General features: G+C 48.6%; 1 protein-coding gene across 4 annotated transcripts; it reads left to right on the top strand.

Moving 5' to 3' along the window:
- The first annotated feature begins 2023 nt into the window (after window positions 1-2023).
- Window positions 2024-20278, top strand: LOC117415494 (zinc finger SWIM domain-containing protein 8-like). Of its 4 annotated transcripts, none has more exons than XM_034922134.2 (26): window positions 2024-4160; window positions 5761-5914; window positions 6054-6148; window positions 6507-6679; window positions 7234-7341; window positions 7466-7547; window positions 7804-7924; window positions 8044-8245; window positions 8460-8635; window positions 8896-10027; window positions 10146-10277; window positions 10686-10865; window positions 11123-11306; window positions 11794-11892; window positions 12295-12419; window positions 12679-12955; window positions 13447-13599; window positions 13721-13943; window positions 14624-14913; window positions 16302-16525; window positions 16800-17279; window positions 17556-17739; window positions 17876-18007; window positions 18124-18243; window positions 19281-19459; window positions 19716-20278. In XM_034922134.2, the coding sequence occupies exons 1-26, from the start codon at window positions 3983-3985 to the stop codon at window positions 19917-19919; spliced, it is 5607 nt and encodes a 1868-aa protein (XP_034778025.2). In that variant the 5' UTR covers window positions 2024-3982; the 3' UTR covers window positions 19920-20278. The 4 variants fall into 4 exon arrangements, with proteins under 4 accessions (XP_034778025.2, XP_058882273.1, XP_058882272.1 ...); XM_059026290.1 differs by having other exon boundaries at window positions 17873-18007; XM_059026289.1 differs by having other exon boundaries at window positions 17535-17739.
- Window positions 20279-21897: the final 1619 nt, after the last annotated feature.

Here is a 21897-nt window from a genome sequence, read left to right as displayed (position 1 = left end):
TCTGTGTCAGTGTATGTGTGTGCGTGTCTCTGTCTCAGTGTATCTGTGTCAGTGTGTGTGTGTCTGTTTCAGTGTCTCTGTCTCAGTTTATCTGTGTATCTGTGTCAATGTGTGTGTGGGTGTGTCTCTCTGTCTCAGTGTATCTGTGTCAGTGCCTCTGTCTCAGTGTATCTGTCTCAGTCTCAGTGTATCTGTGTCAGTGTATGTGTGTGTGTGTCTTTATTATTATTATTATTATTATTTATTTCTTAGCAGACGCCCTTATCCAGGGCGACTTACAATTGTTACAAGATATCACATTATTTTGTACATTCAATTACATTATTTTTTACACATTATTTTTTACATACAATTATCCATTTATACAGCTGGGTTTTTACTGGAGCAATCTGGGTAAAGTACCTTGCTCAAGGGTACAGCAGCAGTGTCCTCCACCGGGGATTGAACCCACGACCCTCCGGTCAAGAGTCCAGAGCCCAGAGCCCTAACCACTACTCCACACTGCTGCCCGTGTCTCTGTCTCAGTGTATCTGTGTCAGTGTATCTGTGTCAGTGTATGTGTGTGTCTCTGTCTCAGTTTATCTGTGTCAGTGTCTCTGTCTCAGTGTATCTCTGTCAGTGTATGTGTGTCTCTGTCTCAGTTTATCTGTGTCAGTGTCTCTGTCTCAGTGTATCTGTGTCAGTGTGTGTGTGTGTCTCTGTCTCAGTTTATCAGTGTCAGTGTATCTGTCTCAGTGTCTCCGTCTCAGTTTATCTGTGTCAGTGTATCTGTCTCAGTCTCAGTGTATCTGTGTCGGTGTAGAGTAGAGGTTGGGTATAAAGTCACTTTAGAGACTAACAGCAGTAGTGTACAGTCACAGAGCAAGCACTGGAATACATTATTTTTATTATTATTATTTACAAAATATCACATTACAGATAAGAGCAGTTATAAAATACAATAAAGTCAGTAGTAAGAGCAAAATCAAATAAGAGAAATAAATACAGTAAATAATTACGTTTGAGAGCGATTTCGACTAAGAGCAGTTAAACTTATAGTAAAAATATTTGATTATAAGAGTAAATTCCATTAAGAGCACGTAGTGAGTACAATAAATGAATAAGAACAATATCAAATAAGTTATTTATTTATATTACAAAAAACGTGAACAGTTACTTTTAGGAGTAAAATCAAGTACAAGATACAGAAAATAAATTGAGAGCAGTAGTAGAATACAGCAAAGTGTGGAGCAGTTCGGTGCAAGTACAAGATGATACAAGTATTGATACAACTGGGTGTCATATAGTCCAGTATAGTCGAGAGTTGTGAGGTTTACAGATGCTGTCTGAACAGGTGTGTCGAGGTGGTCGGGAACTGAGCAGTCCTGATATCCGTGGGTAGGTTGTTCCATCACTGAGGGGCAAGGGTGGAGAAGGAGCGGGGGAGCAGGGGGGTACAGCTAATCTTCCGATGGCAGAGGAGCAGAGGGGGCGAGAGGAGGTCTAGGGAGAAATAATAGTCTGGAGATAAGAGAGAGCACAAAGGTCGAGACAGCGATAGGCGAGTAGAAGAGTTTCGAATTGGATATAATTCGAATACTGGGGTGAGAATTAGTCTGACAGAGTAAGAACTAGGTTGGGGTGAGGATAAGACTGTAACACCAGCACAAAGTGGTTTACACTCTGGATTGCATACTACAGCTATCTCGGGATTATCTCTAAAAACAAGCCTATCGTTAGCATCCATCCCCTGCCACGGCTGTAAATTCAAAATTAGAGCAGTATGAGGAAAACGTTGATGGCCGTGACGTACATCAACAGTATGTACGAGCAGTACAACAGTGCAGAATAAGAATTAACAATGTTTATTCAGAGTTCAACAAACGGTTCTCCAGACACGCACACATACACACACACATACACACACAATCACTAAACCTGTCATTCAAACTGAATCCCTAAACCGGTGACGTCATCCTCTACATGCGTGCGCGTATCGGTTTACATCATAGCAACAGCGATTAGGGGGAGTTGGGGTCAGAGGTCGTGAGGGATAAAAAAAAATAGAAAACGAGAGCAATCTCGGTGGAAATACCCAAAGTGTCTGCAAAAAACAAAGAAAATGTAAAACACGTTCCGTTGTATAAAGAGGCCCGGGTGTTAATCACACTGCACAGTTATTACAAAATAAGAGTTTAGTTTGAGTGCGAGTGTGAGGCGGAAGTTGGGATCAGCTGATCGTGGAGCGCTGGCTGAAGCTGTGTGGGTCTGAGAGCCATCTTCGTTAGCGGAGAGAGAGCTGGGGGGGCGACCGGGAAGAAACGGCAGAAAACGGGGGGTGGGCCGGGAATACACAGGCGACTAAGTCACCCGGAGGCTTTTTGGCAAGCAGACAGGGCTTTTGAACACGACATTTGGAGGGCCTGCGAAACTGGCAACCGGGGCCGCCGAGTGATCACTCTCCGACCGTCGAGGCTTCAAAATACCACCGCAGTAGCTGTTTTGTTTTGTTTTACAAAGAAAGAAAAAAAGAAAGAAACAAAGAAAGAAAGAAACACGACTGTGCCGGATACCAAAAAAAAACAAAAAAAACATAAGGAATACAATTTGTTGGTATTATTGCAATTTCATTTTGATAACGATATAAATCATCAGTTGCATTCATTTCAGATATATTGTTATTATTATTGTTGTTATTATAAACAAGCGTACAGAAAAAGCTCCTCGGAATAAGATAAGAGACTGAGATTAAGACGGTGTTCTCCTGTGCTGTGTTGCACAATACCACCGGCATCGGTGTGTGTGTTTTGTTTTTAATACAAAACCGCGAAAGAGATCCGAAATCAAACGTAAACCTAACCAATAAACACGCTAACAAGAAGAGGTTTCATAGATTATGGCTGCTGGTGGTTTTATATGTGGTGTTTTTATTTTTGCAATGAAGAAAATGTATTAAAGCGATACTATGACATACGGAGAAAGGGAGGATTATTTTCGGGTTGGCAACGTGTTTCACCCCGAGGGTTTATTAAAAACGGGAGCGCATTTTCAGAGCTAAACCCCGGCAATACAAGAACGGAATTAATAACACAAGAAGACGGGAGAGAAGTATTCAACTGAACGATCGAGTGGGACTCGGCAGCAGTACAGTGGTCATTGTGTGTGTCTCTGATCAATTATAGATTTACATAGTTTCTATATAGTGTTTACTGAAGAAAACAAAAAAGAGTTTGAAAGAGAGGTGAAATTATTAGTTTGGTATAACGCTATTTTTTTTTTGTTTGTTTTTTTAACTTTTTTTGTTTGTAATGAAACTAAATAATTTGACTAAAATGAAGGACTGGTTAAACTAGTCTACAGTGAGACCTCTCTATATGACACGAGCACACCCACTGCCCCCCGGCTGTAGTGTTTGTTTTTCGTCACGTCGTGTTTTTGTATAAAATGAAAATCATTTAGCGCGGTGTATTCCAGAGTGACAGTCGCCGAGATACAAGTTTACTAAAATAATAGTACGTTTCTGCATATGCATAATGTCTTTTTTTAAAATATGTAGTATTAAATTGTACAGCGATTAGTTTCTAGAAGTAAAAGTCAGTATATGTAAATATAGTATTAGCAACTTATGGGAATAAAGATCGGTTTTGTTGCCAGTGCTGGCTCAGTCTTTGACTACATGTCTAAGAAAAGTGCTGGAAGTGTACAAAAAAACAATATATTCCACCCATGTGAATACCAACACGAACGAGGAGTGCTACGTGAAGTCTGAAGCTGCCTCGCTGCTATAACTTCCATTCGTTCAACTAAAGGAAGGAAACACATTGATCGGAATCAGCAGTACGTGTTGCTGCGAGCGAGGAAAGCCTTTTGGTTGTTTTGTTGCCTTTCCTTCCCTCGTCTTGCTTAGACACCCTCCCCCACCTTTTTTTCTTCGGAGAGCCGAGCCTTGGTGTGTGCAGCGCCGTTGGCGTGTCACTCGTTCTCGGTGAGCCCCGTGGCTGTGATGGAACTCATGTTCGCGGAGTGGGAGGACGGGGAGAGGTTTTCCTTTGAAGACTCGGACCGGTTCGAGGAGGACTCGCTGTGCTCTTTCATCTCCGAGGCGGAGAGCCTGTGTCAGAACTGGCGGGGATGGAGAAAGCAGTCGGCAGGTCCCAACTCTCCCACTGTCAAAATAAAAGGTAAAAAAAGCAACTAACTGAATTGGTGTATTTGTAGCTTTGCGTGTTTTTGTTGTTTGTTTGAGTTCAATAAATGACAGGCTCGACCCACTAGATCACTGCCTCCCTCTCCCTCAGCTCTAACCAGTAGAACTGACTGCCTTTCCCTTCCAGACCCTCAACTTTAACCACTAGGCCAACCTCCCAACCCCTTGGCTCTAGATCACACTGCCTGTCTCCGCTCTATCAGTAGACCACACTGCCTCCCTCACTCCCAGTCCTTCCCAGCATAGCAGTTAAACCCATTCCAGGTTTTATTGCAAGCTGGATTAGCCCTAGTGTATAGGTAACAAGGTCAAGTGTGTCTTATTAAACTCCTAGTAAAACCAGGAATGGATCACACTGCTATGCAATGGGAGTCTTATTTCCATCCCTGGCTCATGGTGTTGGGGCTGCATATGTGTCATGTTGGTCGTTGTGCAAAGGGTTACTGAGATCATAGAAATCCACACTGATTCTGTGAATTTCAATTGAGGCATCCCCAGAGTCCAGCCTGCTCCAAACACAGGGAGGAACAAGCCAAAAGTGTGTGTGTGTGTGTGTGCGTCTGTGTGTGTCTTTGTTAGAGTCTGTTTCTGTGTGTGTGTGTGAGAGAGAGAGAGAGAGAGAGAGAGAGAGAGACTCTATATGTAAGAGTCTGTGTTTCTGTGTGTGTGTATAAGAGTCTCTGTGTTTCTGTGTCTGTATGTAAGTGTGTGTGTGTGTCTATATGCAAGTGTGTGTGTCTATGTAAGAGTATTTGTGTGTGTCTATATGTAAGAGTCTGTGTTTCTGTGTGTGTGAGACTGTAAGAGTTTGTGTGTGTGTTTCTATATGGAAGAGTCTCTGTGTGTGTTTCTATATGGAAGAGTCTCTGTGTGTGTTTCTATATGGAAGAGTCTCTGTGTGTGTTTCTATATGGAAGAGTCTCTGTGTGTGTTTCTATATGGAAGAGTCTCTGTGTGTGTTTCTATATGGAAGAGTCTCTGTGTGTGTGTTTCTATATGGAAGAGTCTCTGTGTGTGTGTTTCTATATGGAAGAGTCTCTGTGTGTGTGTTTCTATATGGAAGAGTCTCTGTGTGTGTTTCTATATGGAAGAGTCTCTGTGTGTTTCTATATGGAAGAGTGTGTGTGTCTAAGTCTCTTGTGCTTGTGGTTGTTTCCTCACTGCAGTTTGTTTGTGTTTTGTCATTCTAATGATCTGTGTTCCTGGGCTCTTCCTTCTGGGTTCTCAAAGTGACTGGAGTTAGGCCAGGGCCAAAAGCATCACTCTAGTTAGTAACGCTCCTCAAACAGTATGCAGCGTTGCTCAGAACATGCCCAGTTACAGATTTAAGATTTTTGCTGTTCCCTTGAGATAAACCAGTGTGGATATTTTATAACATGCTCTCAGTATAACAAACAGAATTTGAAGACAAAAAAAAAGAAATCACTTGTTTGTTTCCTGGTTTATGTTGCAGCTTATATACATCACTAATAACCTTGGTATGATTTATTTTGCTTAATCAAAGCAGGTCATGATTCACGTTGAGTTCGCTCTCTCTGTATTAACTCCTTCTCTCCCTCTTCCTCCCCTCTCAGATGGTCAGGTGATCCCTCTGGTGGAGCTCTCTGCTAAGCAGGTTGCGTTCCACATCCCCTTCGAGGTGGTGGAGAAGGTGTACCCCCCTGTCCCGGAGCAGCTGCAGCTCAGGATAGCCTACTGGAGCTTCCCGGAGAATGAGGAGGACATCAGGTACAGACTGCACACTGAGACATGCAAGCGCTCTGAGAGACACACACTCACACAAAGCTGAGGATAGCCTACTGTGTTTGTGTGTCTCTCTTTCTCTGTTTCAGTCCACACTAACCCCTCTCCCTCCCTCTCTCTGCAGGCTGTACTCGTGTCTTGCTAACGGCAGTGCTGATGAGTTCCAGCGGGGGGAGCAGCTGTACAGGATGAGGGCTGTGAAGGACCCGCTGCAGATTGGTAAGCCTCCCAGCACCACACCCCCACACACTCCCACACTCGCACACTGTGAAGGACCCGCTGCAGATGAGCAAGTCTCCCTCCACCCCACCAGAACACACAGTCGCACTAGCACCCTCCTCTTGGACAGCAGCCTCTTGTGCCGAACTCCAGGGACCTGAATCATTCATTTTTGAGCAGGATGGTGCACGCTCCACTCAATCGAGTGGAGTGGAGGTTAAGTGGCGTCTTTGAAATGGAAACGCAGGCTTCACTCTGAGTGTGAGCAATTCGTTTCCTGGCATAGTCGTGTACTGCACAATCTCCACGCACGCTTTGAGTTCTGGTTGCTTTAACCCTGCCCCCGCTCTCCCCCCAGGTTTCCACCTCAGTGCCACGGTGGTCTCTCCGCAGGTGGTTCAGGCGAAGGGTGCGTACAACGTGGCCGTGATGTTTGACCGCTGCCGCATTTCTTCCTGCAGCTGCACCTGTGGAGCCGGAGCCAAGTGGTGCGCTCATGTGGTAGCACTGTGCCTCTTCAGGATTCACAACGTGAGTGTCTTATACAATCTACTGTACAGTCTGCACAGCGCGAGTACACAACTTATACAGTCTGAACAATCTACCTAAACAGTGCAAAACATGAGTACTGTACTATATCTATACACTCTACACATTGTGAGTGTGATATGCATGTGCGTCTGTGTGTGTGTCTGTGGTTTCCTTGCTCCTGTCCAGATTTAGGCTGCCCTTTGGTGCTGGCGCAGTGTGAGTGCAGTGGGTGTACAGTGTGGTTTTCACAGGGAGTGGTATCTGAGTGATGATCTTCTCTGAAGCGCTCTGGGGAAATCCCTAGGGCTGCTGCTGCAGATTGGATCAGCATTAACTCCCACTGCAACCCCCCCCCCCCCCCCTCAACACCATCTGCACAGAGACACCCTGACACTCCTCTAACCACAGACGCGAATCGACGTGGGTGCAAATTGAAGAACTCGTTCTAAATGTACATCTAAATTTTATATATATCTATGTACATAAATAAATACATTCATGCATATATGCCCCATATCTATTAATTAATTTATTTTTCCTTCTCTCCTTCCCAGTCCTCGGCAGTGTGTCTGCGCGCCCCAGTCTCCGAGTCTCTGTCCCGGCTGCAGAGAGACCAGCTCCAGAAGTTTGCTCAGTACCTCATCAGTGAGCTGCCACAGCAGGTGAGAGTCTGAATTTCAGTTTCGTACCCCTGTATCTTTCCACAGCCTCAGTTTCTATGAGATGGTAGCTGGCTGTCTTGCAGGACTAATCTTGCGCCCTGGCTGTCTCCTGTCTTGTTTTCAGATCCTGCCCACAGCCCAGCGTCTCTTGGACGAGCTGCTCTCCTCGCAGTCCACCGCCATCAACACTGTATGTGGAGCGCCAGGTGAGAGGGAGAGGGAGAGGGAGAGGGAGCGGGCTAGACAGTGTCTCCTAATGAGCTGTTTCTGTCAGTCCACCGCCATCAACACTGTGCTGAGCCCCAGGAATAGAGAGGCAAGGGATAGATCAGCCCAGCATCATGTAGCTGAGCCCAATGAGAGAGCAAGAGCAAGAGGGAGGGACATGCAGCTTAGCTCTGATCATCTTTTGATTGAAGTTATGTTTATCAAGTTAAGTCTATCTGTCTCTCTGTCCCCCAGACCCTACAGCTGGCCCCTCTGCCTCTGATCAGAGCACCTGGTACCTTGACGAGTCGACGCTGAGCGACAACATCAAGAAGACTCTGCACAAGTTCTGCGGGCCCTCGCCAGTGGTATTCAGGTGAGCTGGGAGAACTGCGTGTAGGGGGGTAGAGAGAATGGGGGAAGGAAGGGAAATAGACCAGGAAGGTGAATTTCAGTGTACCTGTCTCACCTCACACTCCTTCTCTCACTCTGCAGTGATGTAAACTCCATGTACCTCTCCTCCACTGAGCCCCCTGCTGCTGCAGAGTGGGCCTGCCTGCTGAGGCCCCTGAGGGGCCGCGAGCCGGAGGGAATCTGGAACCTGCTCTCCATCGTGAGGGAGATGTTCAAGAGGAGAGACAGCAACGCCGCGCCCCTGCTGGAGATACTCACCGAGCAGTGCCTCACCTATGAGCAGGTAACTAATACACCTGAGCAGGTAAACCTGATGCACTCCTCTACAAGCAGGTACACCAGACACACCTGAGCCAGTAACACACTTACCTGAACAGGTGAACCTGACACACACCAGGTAAATAACTCCCCTGAGCAGTGTCTCTCCATGTCCTGTTTCTAGTGCAGAGTCCAGGATTATAACCTCCTCCCTCCCTCCCTCCCTGTCTCTCTTGCAGATAATTGGCTGGTGGTACAGTGTGCGCACCTCCGCCTCTCACAGCAGTGCCAGTGGGCACACCGGGCGCAGTAACGGCCAGTCTGAAGTGGCGGCTCACGCCTGCGCCAGCATGTGTGACGAGATGGTGGTGCTCTGGAGACTGGCGGTGCTGGACCCCACCATGAGCCCACAGAGGTAACACTACTCTTCCCTCAGCCCCCCAATTGCTCCCCATTGGCAAATAATGTAGTTGAGTTCTTGCTACTTGCCTGTTAGCAGAAACAGCAGTAGAGAATTGTACCACACACTCAAAGTAGGAAGTTAAACAAGCAAGAAATTAAATCTCAGGAAATGTAAATGGTGTAAAGAAGTCCTTTTCATTTAACTCCCAGCAGTAACCATCTTTTTGTTTCTCACCCATCCCTCTCTCGTTGTTTTCTCTCTCCCTGCACCAGGCGAGGGGAGCTGTGCGCTCAGCTCAAGCAGTGGCACCTCAAGGTGATTGAGATCGTGAAGCGGGGGCAGCACCGCAAGTCCTTGGATAAGCTGTTCCAGGGCTTCAAGCCGGCGGTGGAGTCCTGCTTCTTCAGCTGGGAGAGCGCCTACCCCCTGCCCGGCATCACCTACTGCAGCGCGGACAAAAAGAGTCTGGCCTTCTGCTGGGCTAGGACAGTGCAGCAGCAGAGGGCAGGCAGGGCAGGGGCAGGGGAGCCCCCGGAGCCACGAGCCGGCAGGGCAAACGGGCATGAGGGCGCAGCAGAGAACAGGGGCAGCAGGGGCAACTCACACCTGGAGGTGGCAGTGCGCCCCAAAGAGATGGGAAAGCGCAAAGGGGTCTCCAGCGGGGGAGGGCTAGTGCTGGGGGGCCGGCTGGGGGGAGGGGGTGGGGGGGTTTCGCTGGCTCAGGAGGACGGTGGTGGCAGTAAGGGGGTGTACAAGGCTGGGGTCGGGGGGTCTGCTGCTGCGTCTTCAGCTGTGGGGGGCAAAGTGAAGCTGGTTCAGGCAGGTAAGGTGGGTGGAGCCGGGAGTGTCAAGCATGGGTCCATCAAGCGCAGGACCAGCAGCGAGGACAGCTCTCTGGAACCAGACCTAGCTGAGCTCAGCATGGACGACGGGTCGAGCCTGGCGCTGGGGGCCGAAGCCAGCAACACCTTCGACCTGCTGCCCCTCCCAGCATCAGCCGTCCCTTCTCCACCCACCCTGCACAGAGACACACCTCGCAAGTACAGCCCTGGGAAAGGGAGCGCCACGGGATACTACCCCAGCAAGAGCTTGCCCGCAGGCACAGAGAGCAGGGGAGGGGAAGTGGAGATGGAGGTGGAGGTGGAAGCTGAGATTGAGGAACTGGAAGAGGGGGAGGACCCTGCCCCGGAGCCTGCCTCTTCCTGGGAGAGGGAGAGGGAGAGTGGGGAGGCAGGGCCGATCTCTGAACAGGCCCCGGAGCCTCCAAGGGAGGATGATTACCAGGCATATTACCCGAGCGCTGCTTCTGAGGAGGGAGGGGGTGGCCAGCACTGCACCAACGGAGAGGAGGAACCAGACATCTTCTCTGGGATCAAGCCACTAGAGCAGGAGGGGCGCATAGAGGTGAGGCACGTGCTCAGGCTCACACACACACACACACACACACACACACGCACCCAGGGTTTGTTCTCTTTCTAGTCTTTATTTTGGATAGTTTCTAGTGAACCCTCTTTCTCCCCAGGTGCTGTTTGCATGTGCAGAGGCCCTGTACGCTCATGGCTACAGTAACGAGGCATGCCGTCTGGCTGTGGAGCTGGCAGAGGATCTGCTTGCCAACCCTCCTGACCTGAAGGTGGAGCAACCCCAGACCAAGGTACTGTCAGAGCAGGGGCACAGAGACAGGGCACCCCAGACCAAGGTACTGAGAGCAGGGGCACAGAGACAGAGCACCCCAGACCAAGGTACTGTCAGAGCAGGGGCACAGAGACGGGACACCCCAGACCAGGGTATTGTCAGAGCAGGGGCACAGAGACGGAGCACCCCAGACCAAGTTACTGTCAGAGCAGGGGCACAGAGACAGGGCACCCCAGACCAAGGTACTGTCAGAGCAGAGGTACAGAGACAGGGCATCCCAGACCAAGGTACTGTCAGAGCAGCTATGCAGGGTCAGGGCTAGAGGCACAGACAGGGCTGTTTGCAGAAAGTCGTATTTGGCTTTTAGCTTTCCAACTTAATTGCCATCCTTGTCGCTTGTTCCCCTTCCCGCCCACTGTATCTCCAGGGTAAAAAGAGCAAGGTGTCGACGAGCCAGCAGACCCTGGTTGCCACGGGTACGCTGTGCAAGACTGCCTTCCTGCTGACTGTGTTGAGCGAGCGCCCCGAGCTGCACAACCTGGCTTTCAACACCGGCATGTTCTCCCTGGAGCTGCAGAGACCTCCTGCCTCCACCAAGGCACTTGAGGTAACCAGGCAGGGAGGCGCTGGCTTTACTGAGTCAATGGGGCAAATACACACTTAAGTTAATGAGTGGGATCTGGAAGTAATGAATGGAACCAAGGTTCTCAAGGTAATGGGGCCAAGGGCATAACTTTGGTGCGGCATAGGGATGGTTGCTATAGGTGGAGCAAATCTGAATGTGGTGCTGCCTCCACTGTGTGTTGTCTGTGTCTCTCTCTGTGTTGGTGGTGTGTATTAGTGACCCTGCTGTCCCCCCACCAGGTGAAGCTGGCGTATCAGGAGTCGGAGGTGGTGGCCCTGCTGAAGAAGCTGCCTCTGGGCCTGGTGGAGATGAGTTCTATCCGTGAGCGAGCCGAGCAGCTCCGTGACGGGAACTTCTGTGACTACCGACCCGTCCTGCCTCTCATGCTGGCCAGCTTCATCTTCGACGTGCTCTGCACCCCGGGTCAGTACCGGCAGTATGGTCCCGGTCAGAATTCTACAATATTATTTATTATTATTCAGGGTCAGTCAGGTTACGCTAGCAATATGTTCATTGTGCTCTGCACCCCGGTCAGAACCACACACAAAGTGGATCAGTAACTGGTCGATAGACTCGGTACCACTCAGAATCTGAAGCACTGATGCTGCAGTCTCTACTGGATCATATTGGACATGTTCTGAGGCAGGATCAGCAACAAGCACCCAGGCCAGGAGCACATCATCAGTGTCTCTCTAAAGGAATCTGAAGCCACAGTGCAGAACCAGCTTGTGTTTTCAATAAACCCGGTGTTTGAACTGTCCCTGTTTCACCATCTAAACTACCCCATGCGTTTGGAACTCATTTACAAAGTGCCCCCTTCTGATCTGAACTTGTGTTTTGAGCCGGACTGTACCATGTAGTGGAGGTGTTGTCTCTGACTGTTTCCCCACCCCTCCTGTTTCTTCCACAGTGGTCTCCCCCACCGGTTCGCGTCCCCCGAGCCGAAACCGGAACAACGAGATGCCGGGAGATGAGGAGCTGGGGTTCGAGGCAGCCGTCGCAGCGCTTGGTGAGAGAGTGAGAGTGTATGTGAGTGGTACAGTGTCTCAAGGAGTGTGTGTGTGTACAGTGTCTCAAGGAGTGTGTGTGTGAGTGGTACAGTGTCTCAAGGAGTGTGAGTGGTACAGTGTCTCAAGGAGTGTGTGTGTGAGTGGTACAGTGTCTCAAGGAGTGTGAGTGGTACAGTGTCTCAAGGAGTGTGTGTGTGAGTGGTACAGTGTCTCAAGGAGTGTGTGAGTGGTACAGTGTCTCAAGGAGTGTGTGAGTGGTACAGTGTCTCAAGGAGTGTGTGAGTGGTACAGTGTCTCAAGGAGTGTGTTTGAGTGGTACAGTGTCTCAAGGAGTGTGTGTGAGTGGTACAGTGTCTCACAGTCTATCTCCCTCTCCCTCTCCCTCGCCCCCTCCCTCTCAGGTATGAAGACGACGGTGAGCGAGGCGGAGCACCCCCTGCTGTGTGAGGGGACGCGTCGGGAGAAGGGGGACCTGGCCCTGGCGCTCATGATCACCTACAAGGACGACCAGGGCAAGCTCAAAAAGGTACGACACAGACAGATAGACAGGCACAGAGACAGTTATGCGGCCGAATGATCGTTGCTCCCTATTGCCCCGTAATGCCATTAGACCAGCTCTTCTGTTCTCGTTAATGTGGGACACGGTCTGTTGTGCTAGGTGCAGTAGTGTGTTGTGCTATTTTGTATATGAGAGATCCAGAGTGTGTTCTGTTCTGCCTAGATTCTAGAGTCTAGATTGGTTAATAGTATCATTATTAAGAAGCAGTGTTGTGTTGTTCTTGTAGATCCTGGACAAGCTGCTGGACCGGGAGAGCCAAACTCACAAGCCCCAGACTCTGAGCTCTTTCTACTCCAACAAGCCGGCTGCCAGCAGCCAGCGCTCCCCCTCCAAGCACGCGGCGCACACGGGGGGCGTGGCCAAGCACACGGGACAGTCCATGGGAGGAGGGTCCGGAGCTGCGCAGGGCATCACCAGCGGGGGGGCAGCCAATCAGCAAGCAGGGCTGGCCAGCACGGTGCAGGGGCCTGCTGGAGAGAACTACAGCAGCAGAGAGCAGCAGGGTGAGAGGGGGAGGGGGGAGAGAGTGAGTAATACAAAAGAAGAGAAATACAGTTTGACAGCGATTGTCGGAGCATCGCAAAAACTGGAGGATACGTGGAGGATGACATGCAAAGGGAACATGGCTATGACAGAGATGCTCTGTGGTGCACTGTTTGGCCACCAGAGGGCTGTTCACTAATGTTTAAGTAGAATTGAAAACGGTGCAGAATTATCAGTTCCAGTCTTTTATATTTTTCTTCTATTCATTCCATAAATAGTTACACATGAAGAACGTGAAGTAATGACCACAATCACTGAAATGCAATGGAAACGACACAGAATCGTTAGGGACATTAGGGATCTGGGCTGGAATGGGATGTTGGTGCCAGATTTGCCCATCCCTCGAAAATCATCTCCAACACAGAAAAACAGGTTTATTTATACACACAAAGACTGTGTAAGCAGAGTAATGGTACTGTCCTGTGTGTGTAACTTTGTTTGTCCCCTCTAGATGGTGCGCCCATCTCTTCCGCTGAGCTGCAGAGTGAGCCCCCCCCCTTCAAGCCTGAGGGCCGGGTCCCCAGCCGACTGGCCCTTGGGGCTCGAGGGGCGTACAGTGGCCGCTGCTGGGGCTCCCCCGTTCGACAAAAGAAGAAGCACACGGGTAACGAGGACCCCAAAACACAGACACACGCACAGCACCCCAGGGATTTCTCAGTGTTTCACTTGCAGTTTATTCTAGCCTGGCTACAGATTCACTCTGAACCCCCCACTCCTCTTTTCAGGCATGGCTAGTATCGACAGCAGCGCCCCCGAAACCACCTCCGACAGCTCTCCCACGCTCAGCCGACGCCCCCTGCGAGGCGGTTGGGCAGCAGCCTCCTGGGGGCGGGGTCAGGACAGTGACAGCATCAGCAGCTCCTCGTCCGATTCGCTGGGCTCCTCCTCCTCTAGCGGCTCACGCAGGGCAGGGGGCGGGGCCAGAGCCAAGAGCGCCGACAGCAGCAGGTGAGCGTGACGGAACGAGCAAACTGAAAACGGAGCAGGATCTTTCCAGTAGTGTAGTCGAGAGTAAACGCAGATAAACTGAGTTTACCCACTTCTCATTTGATGAATAAAACATTTTCACACGTCTACTCTCCTGTGATAAACAAAGGCTGGCTATATCAAGGTTTAAAGCCAAGACATGTTCCAATTTATTATATAAAGTGACTCTCTCTTGTTCCCCTGCTGGTGATGAAACTCCTTTTTTTCATTGCATAGCAGTTTGATCCATTCCTGATTTTACTATACTTAATGAGACACTCCTGAATTTGTTACATATACACTGTGGCTAATCAAGCTCGTATTAAAACCTGGACTGGGTGAAACTGCTATGCAATTAGGGATCTTATTTCCATCCCTATGTGTGTCACACCACACTATTATTTTTTTACAGATAGCTGGATAACTGCTTTTCAAATTGTCATGAAACTTGGTAACTGGAAAATGGTAACATTATTCTGTACATGCTGTTGCTATACATCATGATTGTCACTTTCACACTGATAGCTCTGATTTTGAGCAGCCAGAAACTGCACGAGACGACAAGCAGAACTCTCAAACTTACTTACTAACTTAATATTTGAGGGCCTGGTTGGGACAAGTCCTTGGCTGGGAGCCTAACGAAGGTCTGTCTGGTTGCACAGGTACAAGGGGCGTCGTCCGGAGTGCCACGTTCCGCACGTCCCTAACCAGCCCTCGGAGGCCGCAGCACACTTCTACTTTGAGCTGGCCAAGACGGTGCTGATCAAGGCCGGCGGCAACAGCTCCACCTCCATCTTCACACACCCTTCCGCCAGCGGGGGCCACCAGGGGCCACACCGCAACCTGCACCTGTGCGCCTTCGAGATCGGCCTGTACGCCCTGGGCCTGCACAACTTCGTCTCGCCCAACTGGCTCTCCAGGACCTACTCCTCTCACGTCTCCTGGATCACTGGTGAGCGAGCTTGAGTGCCCATCACTGACTGTGTGCAAGTCTGTCTGTCTGACTCTGTTTCACTGTGTGTGTGTGTGTGGGCATCTCTGTCTCAATTTCTCTCTCTTAAATTCAAATTCAAAGTGCTTTATTAGCATGACCAGTATTGGGTATTGCCAAAGCATTGATGACAATTGTTAATTTACATACTATTCAAATCAATCAATCAGTCAGTCAACAGTATAAAACATATTTACAAGTGACTATTCAACATCAAAAACAACAATAAAACATTTGAAGTAACAATTTCAAATGGCAATAATAGTGATTAGGGATGTAATCAGTTAAGTGGTTTAACCGATAAATAAATGCATATCGTTTTTACACAGTATAATACAAATTGATAAAATGCATCCTGCATTTTGTGTATTAAAAGTAAATAACCAACAAAACATACTCTTTACGCACTGCCTCTGAACTCTGCAACTCCTGCCTAGAACTTTTTTTTATTTGGCAACACATGACGTCGGGTTAGGCATGAGTAACAACGACCCGATCAGCAGTGAAAAGAAAAGAAAAAAAAAAAAAGAACCCGAAAAGCTTGTGCTAATGGCTTGCTTTGCATGGTTTCCTGGCAGATATTTTTGGTCGCTTAAATATTCTTAACACATCACTCCAAGGACGAGATACATTTGTCTTTTCTCTCACTGATAAAATCGAAAGCTGGATCAAGAAGCTGTCTTTGACCCCATTCACACTTGTGATTTAAGGTACCTTTTCTCATGTGAACGCTCCAAAAAAGAAAAGGGAGCCCTGGGCCGGCCTAGATTTAGGCCATCGTTTCGATGCAGCCCAGGGCTTGCAGTCCGGGACCATGTGTGAACGCAAAGCAGACTTAGGGCCGCCTTTTCAGATCACATGACCAATTTGATTTTCTATGGTAACACGGAAGAACAGGGATTTTCTATGATGCCTGAGCTTTTTTTGTTTTACATTTGGGGAGGGGCAAAAAACGGCAAGGATTTTTGTGGTAGGATCGCGTAAACCGTGGCAGCTTAGAAGCATTTGTAATTTTATTTATTTTACTGTTGGCTGTAAAAAAAATATTGCATAGTCATCTTTATTGCTAGAACTAGTGCAGCGAAGTTTGAGAACCACTGTTCTATGATAACAGATGACATTTTCGTTCATCTTTGAATACAGTGGTTTAAATTTATTATTTTTTTTAATGAAGATGTTTTAGTTCAGTAGTTGTGGGAACAGTTTCTTAAAGTTGCAGTTTCTGTGGTCATTTCATATATATATATATATATATAATTCCTCTCTGTGTGTGTGTGCGTGCGTGCGTGTGCACCTCATTATTTTTTTTATTTTTTTTTCTTTCTTTCTCTTTCCCTCCCCCCCCCTAGGCCAGGCGATGGAGATTGGCAGCGCTGCTCTCAATATCCTGGTGGAGTGTTGGGATGGCCACCTCACCCCCCCCGAGGTAGCCTCTCTAGCGGACCGTGCCTCGCGGGCGCGTGACCTCAACATGGTGCGGGCCGCGGCAGAGCTGGCTCTGAGCTGCCTGCCTCATGCACACGCACTAAACCCCAACGAGATCCAAAGGGCGCTGGTGCAGTGCAAGGAGCAGGTAGGGACTGGGAGGGGGGTGTAGGGGAGCGTGAGGGACTGGGGAGGTGTAGGGTATAGATTAGTGTATCTGCCTGCCATATGCACGTGCAGAACAAGGAGCAGGTAGGAACTAGGTGGAGGGTGGCTACTTGCCTCTAAGATAAGATAGAGTTCCCTAGTTTGCATTTAGATATTACAAACTGCCCAGGTTTTTAAATAAAGCTCAAGATGATAATGTTGTATTAACCATGGCCTTTAACATTTTCTCTCTCCTCCCTTCTCCCCTCTCTCAGGACAACTTGATGCTGGAGAAGGCATGCATGGCGGTGGAGGAGGCTGCGAAGGGAGGAGGGGTGTACCCCGAGGTCCTTTTCGAAGTGGCTCACCAGTGGTACTGGCTGTATGAGCAGACCGTGGGGGGCGGGGCAGGGACCCAGCGTGAGGGTCCGGGTGGCTGCGGGGCCAATGGGGGGGCCAGCAGGGGCCGCGGCGAGAGGCTGGAGCCTGTGCGCCTCCTGGAGGGAGGGGGGGGGGCGGCGGTGACAGTCAGCACTGCGGCTGTGGTCCCCGTGATATCGGTGGGCTCCACACTGTACCAGCAGCACACCATCGCGGGGTCTGCCATGGGGCACCCCCACACACAGGGGCTGCACCCCTACACCACCATCCAGACGCACCTGTCCTCCATCTGCACCCCGCAGTATCTGGGGCACCCCCTGCAGCACGTCCCCCGGCCAGCTGTGTTCCCCGTATCAGGGGGAGCGTACCCACAGGTAAGGAGAGAGAGGGACTGTGTTTTTCTGTCTGTCTCTGTTTACGTGTATTGATGGCGGACTCACATGGAAGTGTGGAGGCATGCTGTTTGAGTTTCTGTGTGTGTTGGTTGTGGGGGTCTGGTATCTGTGTGTGTTTGTGAAATCAAATCTTATAGATACAAACTCTATCACTGACTGTTTGCAAGTGTACATGCTGGTGTGGTTGCAGTGTGAGCAGCCTGGCTGCCCGGATCACTGTCTAACTGACTTCAGTGTGTTTGTGTCCCCTCCCAGGTAGTGCACCCGGCCTTCATGGGGGCCCAATACCCCTTCTCTGTGGCAACGGGCCCCCACCCGCACCCCCCCATGGCAGCCACCGCAGTCAGCTTCCCGGGTGTGCCTGTCCCGTCCATGACCCAGATCGCTGTCCACCCCTACCACCCCGAAGCAGGGCTGCCCCTTGGCACCACTGTGGCAGGTCAGTGCAGAGAATGCAAAACCTGGGCTGGCGCTTATTATTATTATTAAGCTGACAGGATGAATGTAGAATCTGGATTGGCTCTCGCACTGCAGTTGTGTTATTAATTTCTCCTGTGTTTGTTTGTCTCCAGTAGGTGGCATGCACGCAGGCTCCTCTCTGCCTGGCCTTGCCCCCCAGCCAGCCCCCTTCCCCTCCGAGGAGGAGCAGCACAGCCAGCCAGTCAGCCAGCAGGGCCTGCACTACCTGCACTCTGCCTACAGAGTTGGTCAGCACACAGACTCCTTGCTGCTCTTACTCACTGCTTACTGCACGTTGTGTATTAGAATGTCTGCGTGTGTTCAGTTTTGATCACGCTGTGTGCGTTGTTTCCTGTTCTCACAGGGATGCTGGCTCTGGAGATGCTGGGGCGCAGGGCTCACAATGATCATCCCAACAACTTCTCCCGCAGCCCCCCCTACACTGAGGACGTCAAGTGGCTGCTGGGGCTGGCCGCGCGCCTGGGTAAGGGGCAAGAGAGTGGGGGGTGGGACGGGACGGGACAACAGCACTGCCCTTGTATTATAACACACTGACAGACACATTGCTTAGAACTGAAGAATCACTGCTTTCACTAGCATGCATTAGCAGCAAAATAATATATTCATAATTAGGAGACCTGCGTATTAGTGTACCTGATAATTATTGTCTGTCTGTAGAATGAGAATATATTCACTCGGTCAGTGCGTTTACATGAGCATAAGAATTCCGATATTTTTCGGAAAACTAATTCCGAAATATCAAGTGACATGTAAACAGTATTTGGAAAATGTATCTGAATATTCCGTAAATCCGTTTTTGGAAAACCAGCAGCTAGAAATTTCCAATTAAATTCCAAAAGCTAACAAAATGTCTATCATGTAAACTTATTCCGATAGCGTACTGAGCATGTGCAAACTTTGACCTTCATTCCTGCACGTGGTTTTTGAAAACAGAGAAAATAATAATAATCTGTAGTTAGTCTGCATGCATCCATTTGTCTAGTTAGGGATAAAGTAATACATTTGTTAAAGTCCATATGTATTTGTTAATAGCCCATACTGAAGCAGCAAATTTTTTCCAGCTTTAAAATGATGTGATCATTTTTAAAATAATGTCTGCAATTGAAACTGGTAATATGGAACAGGAAGAGCTGTTGGAAAGGCTGATTGCACATTGTGGGAAATATGAATAGAGGTATAGGATAGTAATCTTTGAATTTAAAAGCACTATACTGTATTGGTCTCCGTTCTGTCGCAGAAATGTCCGGTCTTCAAATCGTACTTGGGCTACTACAGTACTTTGCATGCGAAAATATCCTGCGTTTTCCGAAAACTTCAATTCATGTATACAATTGAATTCTAATTAGATTTTCTATCGTTAATCATGTAAACACAGGAAAGTGACGTTTTAAGAAAATCAGTCTTGTGATTTCAGTTTTCTGAAATGCTTTGTCTTGTAAATGTACTGAGGGTCTGTGTAGTATGGGACGGTATTCACTCTCTCTGTCTCTGTCTCTGCAGGAGTGAACTACGTGTACCAGTTCTGTGTGGGGGCTGCGAAGGGCGTGCTCAGCCCCTTTGTGCTGCAGGAGATCATCATGGAGGCGCTGCAGCGGCTGAATCCTGCGCACGTCCACGCACACCTGCGCATGCCCGCCTTCCACCAGCTTGTGCAGCGCTGCCAGCAGGCATACCTGCAGGTGAGCGTGCTGTAGACACATACCCAGACACATGCTATAAACACACACACATGCTGTAGACACACACTACACGTGAGCTATAGACACACAGGTGCAAGACTGCACACACTAACAGTCTATAGATATGCACACAGGCATATCCTATACAAACACACACTTTAGAGAGACACAAACACAGGCCTACCTGCAGATGAGAGGGGCTATTCACTCTTTGTCCCGCTATCATCCTCTTCTCTCTCTCTCTCTCTCTCTGCAGTATATCCATCACAGGCTGATTCACCTGACCCCGGCGGACTATGATGACTTTGTGAATATCATCCGCAGCGCACGCAGTGCGTTCTGCCTCACCCCCGTTGGCATGATGCAGTTCAACGACGTGCTGCAGAACCTCAAGAGGGGCAAGCAGACCAAAGAGCTGTGGCAGCGCATCTCCCTCGAGATGGCAACCTTCGCCCCCTGAGCAGAGAGAGAGAGACCCAGTGACAACTGTACAAACATACTGAGACCCAGAGACACACAACCAGGGATCTGTGGCAAAGCATCGCCCGCCCCCCCCCCCCCCCCCTCCGAGCAGAGAGACGGAGACAATACTCGCACTGAGACACAGTGACAACTATAAACACTCACTCACTCACACACACACAGACCCAGACAGAGGGCAAAACATCTTCCCCTGAGCAGAGACAGAATTCTACACACACACATACACACACTGAGACCAAGTGACAACTATACAGACACACACACACACACACACACACACACACACACACACACACACACACACACACACACACACACACACACAGAGACACAGACCGAAGGCAACATATCTCCCCGAGCAGAGAGAGGAGAGACCTACACTGAGACCCGGTCCCACACGTACCCTACACCCAGACACCGAAACACAGAGGGAGAGAGAGATGGAGACCCTGGCATCCACTGAAACACAGACGCACACCTGAGATGGTAACCTTCTGAGACACACTGCCTCCCACTTTGTGTCTCTCTTTCTTTTTCTCTCTCACCCACACAAACACCCACCCATGCACACACATTGTCTCACTCTCTCGCCCGTCTGAGAGGCTTTAGACACACGAGTCTCTCACAAGGACAGACCTCCTCTCCTCTCCTCCTGCTCACTCCTTAGTTTGTTTATTTAACCTCTGATGATGATGATGATATTAATGATGACAGCTGATCTATACTGCAACATTCCTCTGCCTGGGAGGTCTTTGCTTTGTTGTCGGTGTTAAGTTTTTGTGTTTTTTTTTTTTCCTTTTTTTTCTGGTAACTAAAATAAAAATGTAAAAAAACCCAGAAAATAAACCATTTGTTTTAAGGTTATTAAAAAAAAAAAAAAAAATAGTATTAAAAGAATGATCAGAGTAAGGGTGCCGATTTCTTTTTTTTAATTTATTTCTTGTAGGTGTAGCTACAGTTTGTATTTTAGCCTTGAAGAAGAATAAGGGGTGGGGGTTGATTCTTTGAAATCTTAAAAGGAGGGGATGGAATGGGTTGCTGAATCATTGGGATCCTTTAAGATCCCACTTGACAAAGTTTTGAGGTCAATTACCTTTTAATTTTCACCTTTCGGGTTGCATTTTAGTCTAATATATAAGACTGTGCACTAGTTATTGCTACAAAGATATTCAATGTGGGTCTCTGTGTGTGGGGGTGTGTGTGCTGTGGTGAAGGAGTAAGTGGCTTTGAAGCTTGAAATGCTCTTTCATTAGTTGCTTTGTTTTTTTTACACTACTAGTTACTATAGGATGGGGTTTGCTGTTATTCGGAATGGCTCTGGGTTCTGTCGCTCTTCCAATATTAAGATATTATCATTTTGCTCTAAATCGTCTGCCTTTTTAACCCGGCATTGAGCTTGTCTGGAGAATCCTAATTTGCCAGACACTGAGCAGACATGCTTTCTCATTTCAGGCCAATCATGTAACAATGTGACCTTTCAACTCTTGTATAGTACCAGTAGGTGGGGCTGGCAGTTGAAAGATCATCTTGAACATAAAATCTAATTTAAATGTGCAATTTTTTTTATATTTGGGAGCAACATATGTGGAAACAGAAATGCCATGAGCAGGTTGATTGATCCTTGCTGTAGAATCCCTAGATGGTCCTTTGACTTGGAGGCAGTAGACAGCTAGCTGATCATAGAAGTTGTGTTTGTACAGTACAATTCAGTACACTATAGAACACACGAGAGGGCGCAGTGTTACCAAGGTGGATTAATTACAGTACGAATAAAGAGGTGACTCCAGGAATAAAGTATGAAAAAAATCTTTACTTACTACTAGGTGGTGCCAGAGATCAATTTTTATACAGACGAGTATTTCCAATGATCTCCCGAATTCCTTCAGGGAAGCTGTGTTCTGTTGAATTGTATTGAGGGTTGAAATCTACAGTGAAGTCTGCCTTCCTGATTGGAA

Source organism: Acipenser ruthenus, chromosome 7 (assembly GCF_902713425.1).
Source record: "Acipenser ruthenus chromosome 7, fAciRut3.2 maternal haplotype, whole genome shotgun sequence".
NCBI classification, from domain to species: Eukaryota; Metazoa; Chordata; class Actinopteri; order Acipenseriformes; family Acipenseridae; genus Acipenser; species Acipenser ruthenus.
Note: the sequence above shows the minus strand (reverse complement) of the source record. Positions and strands in the feature narration are given on the sequence as shown.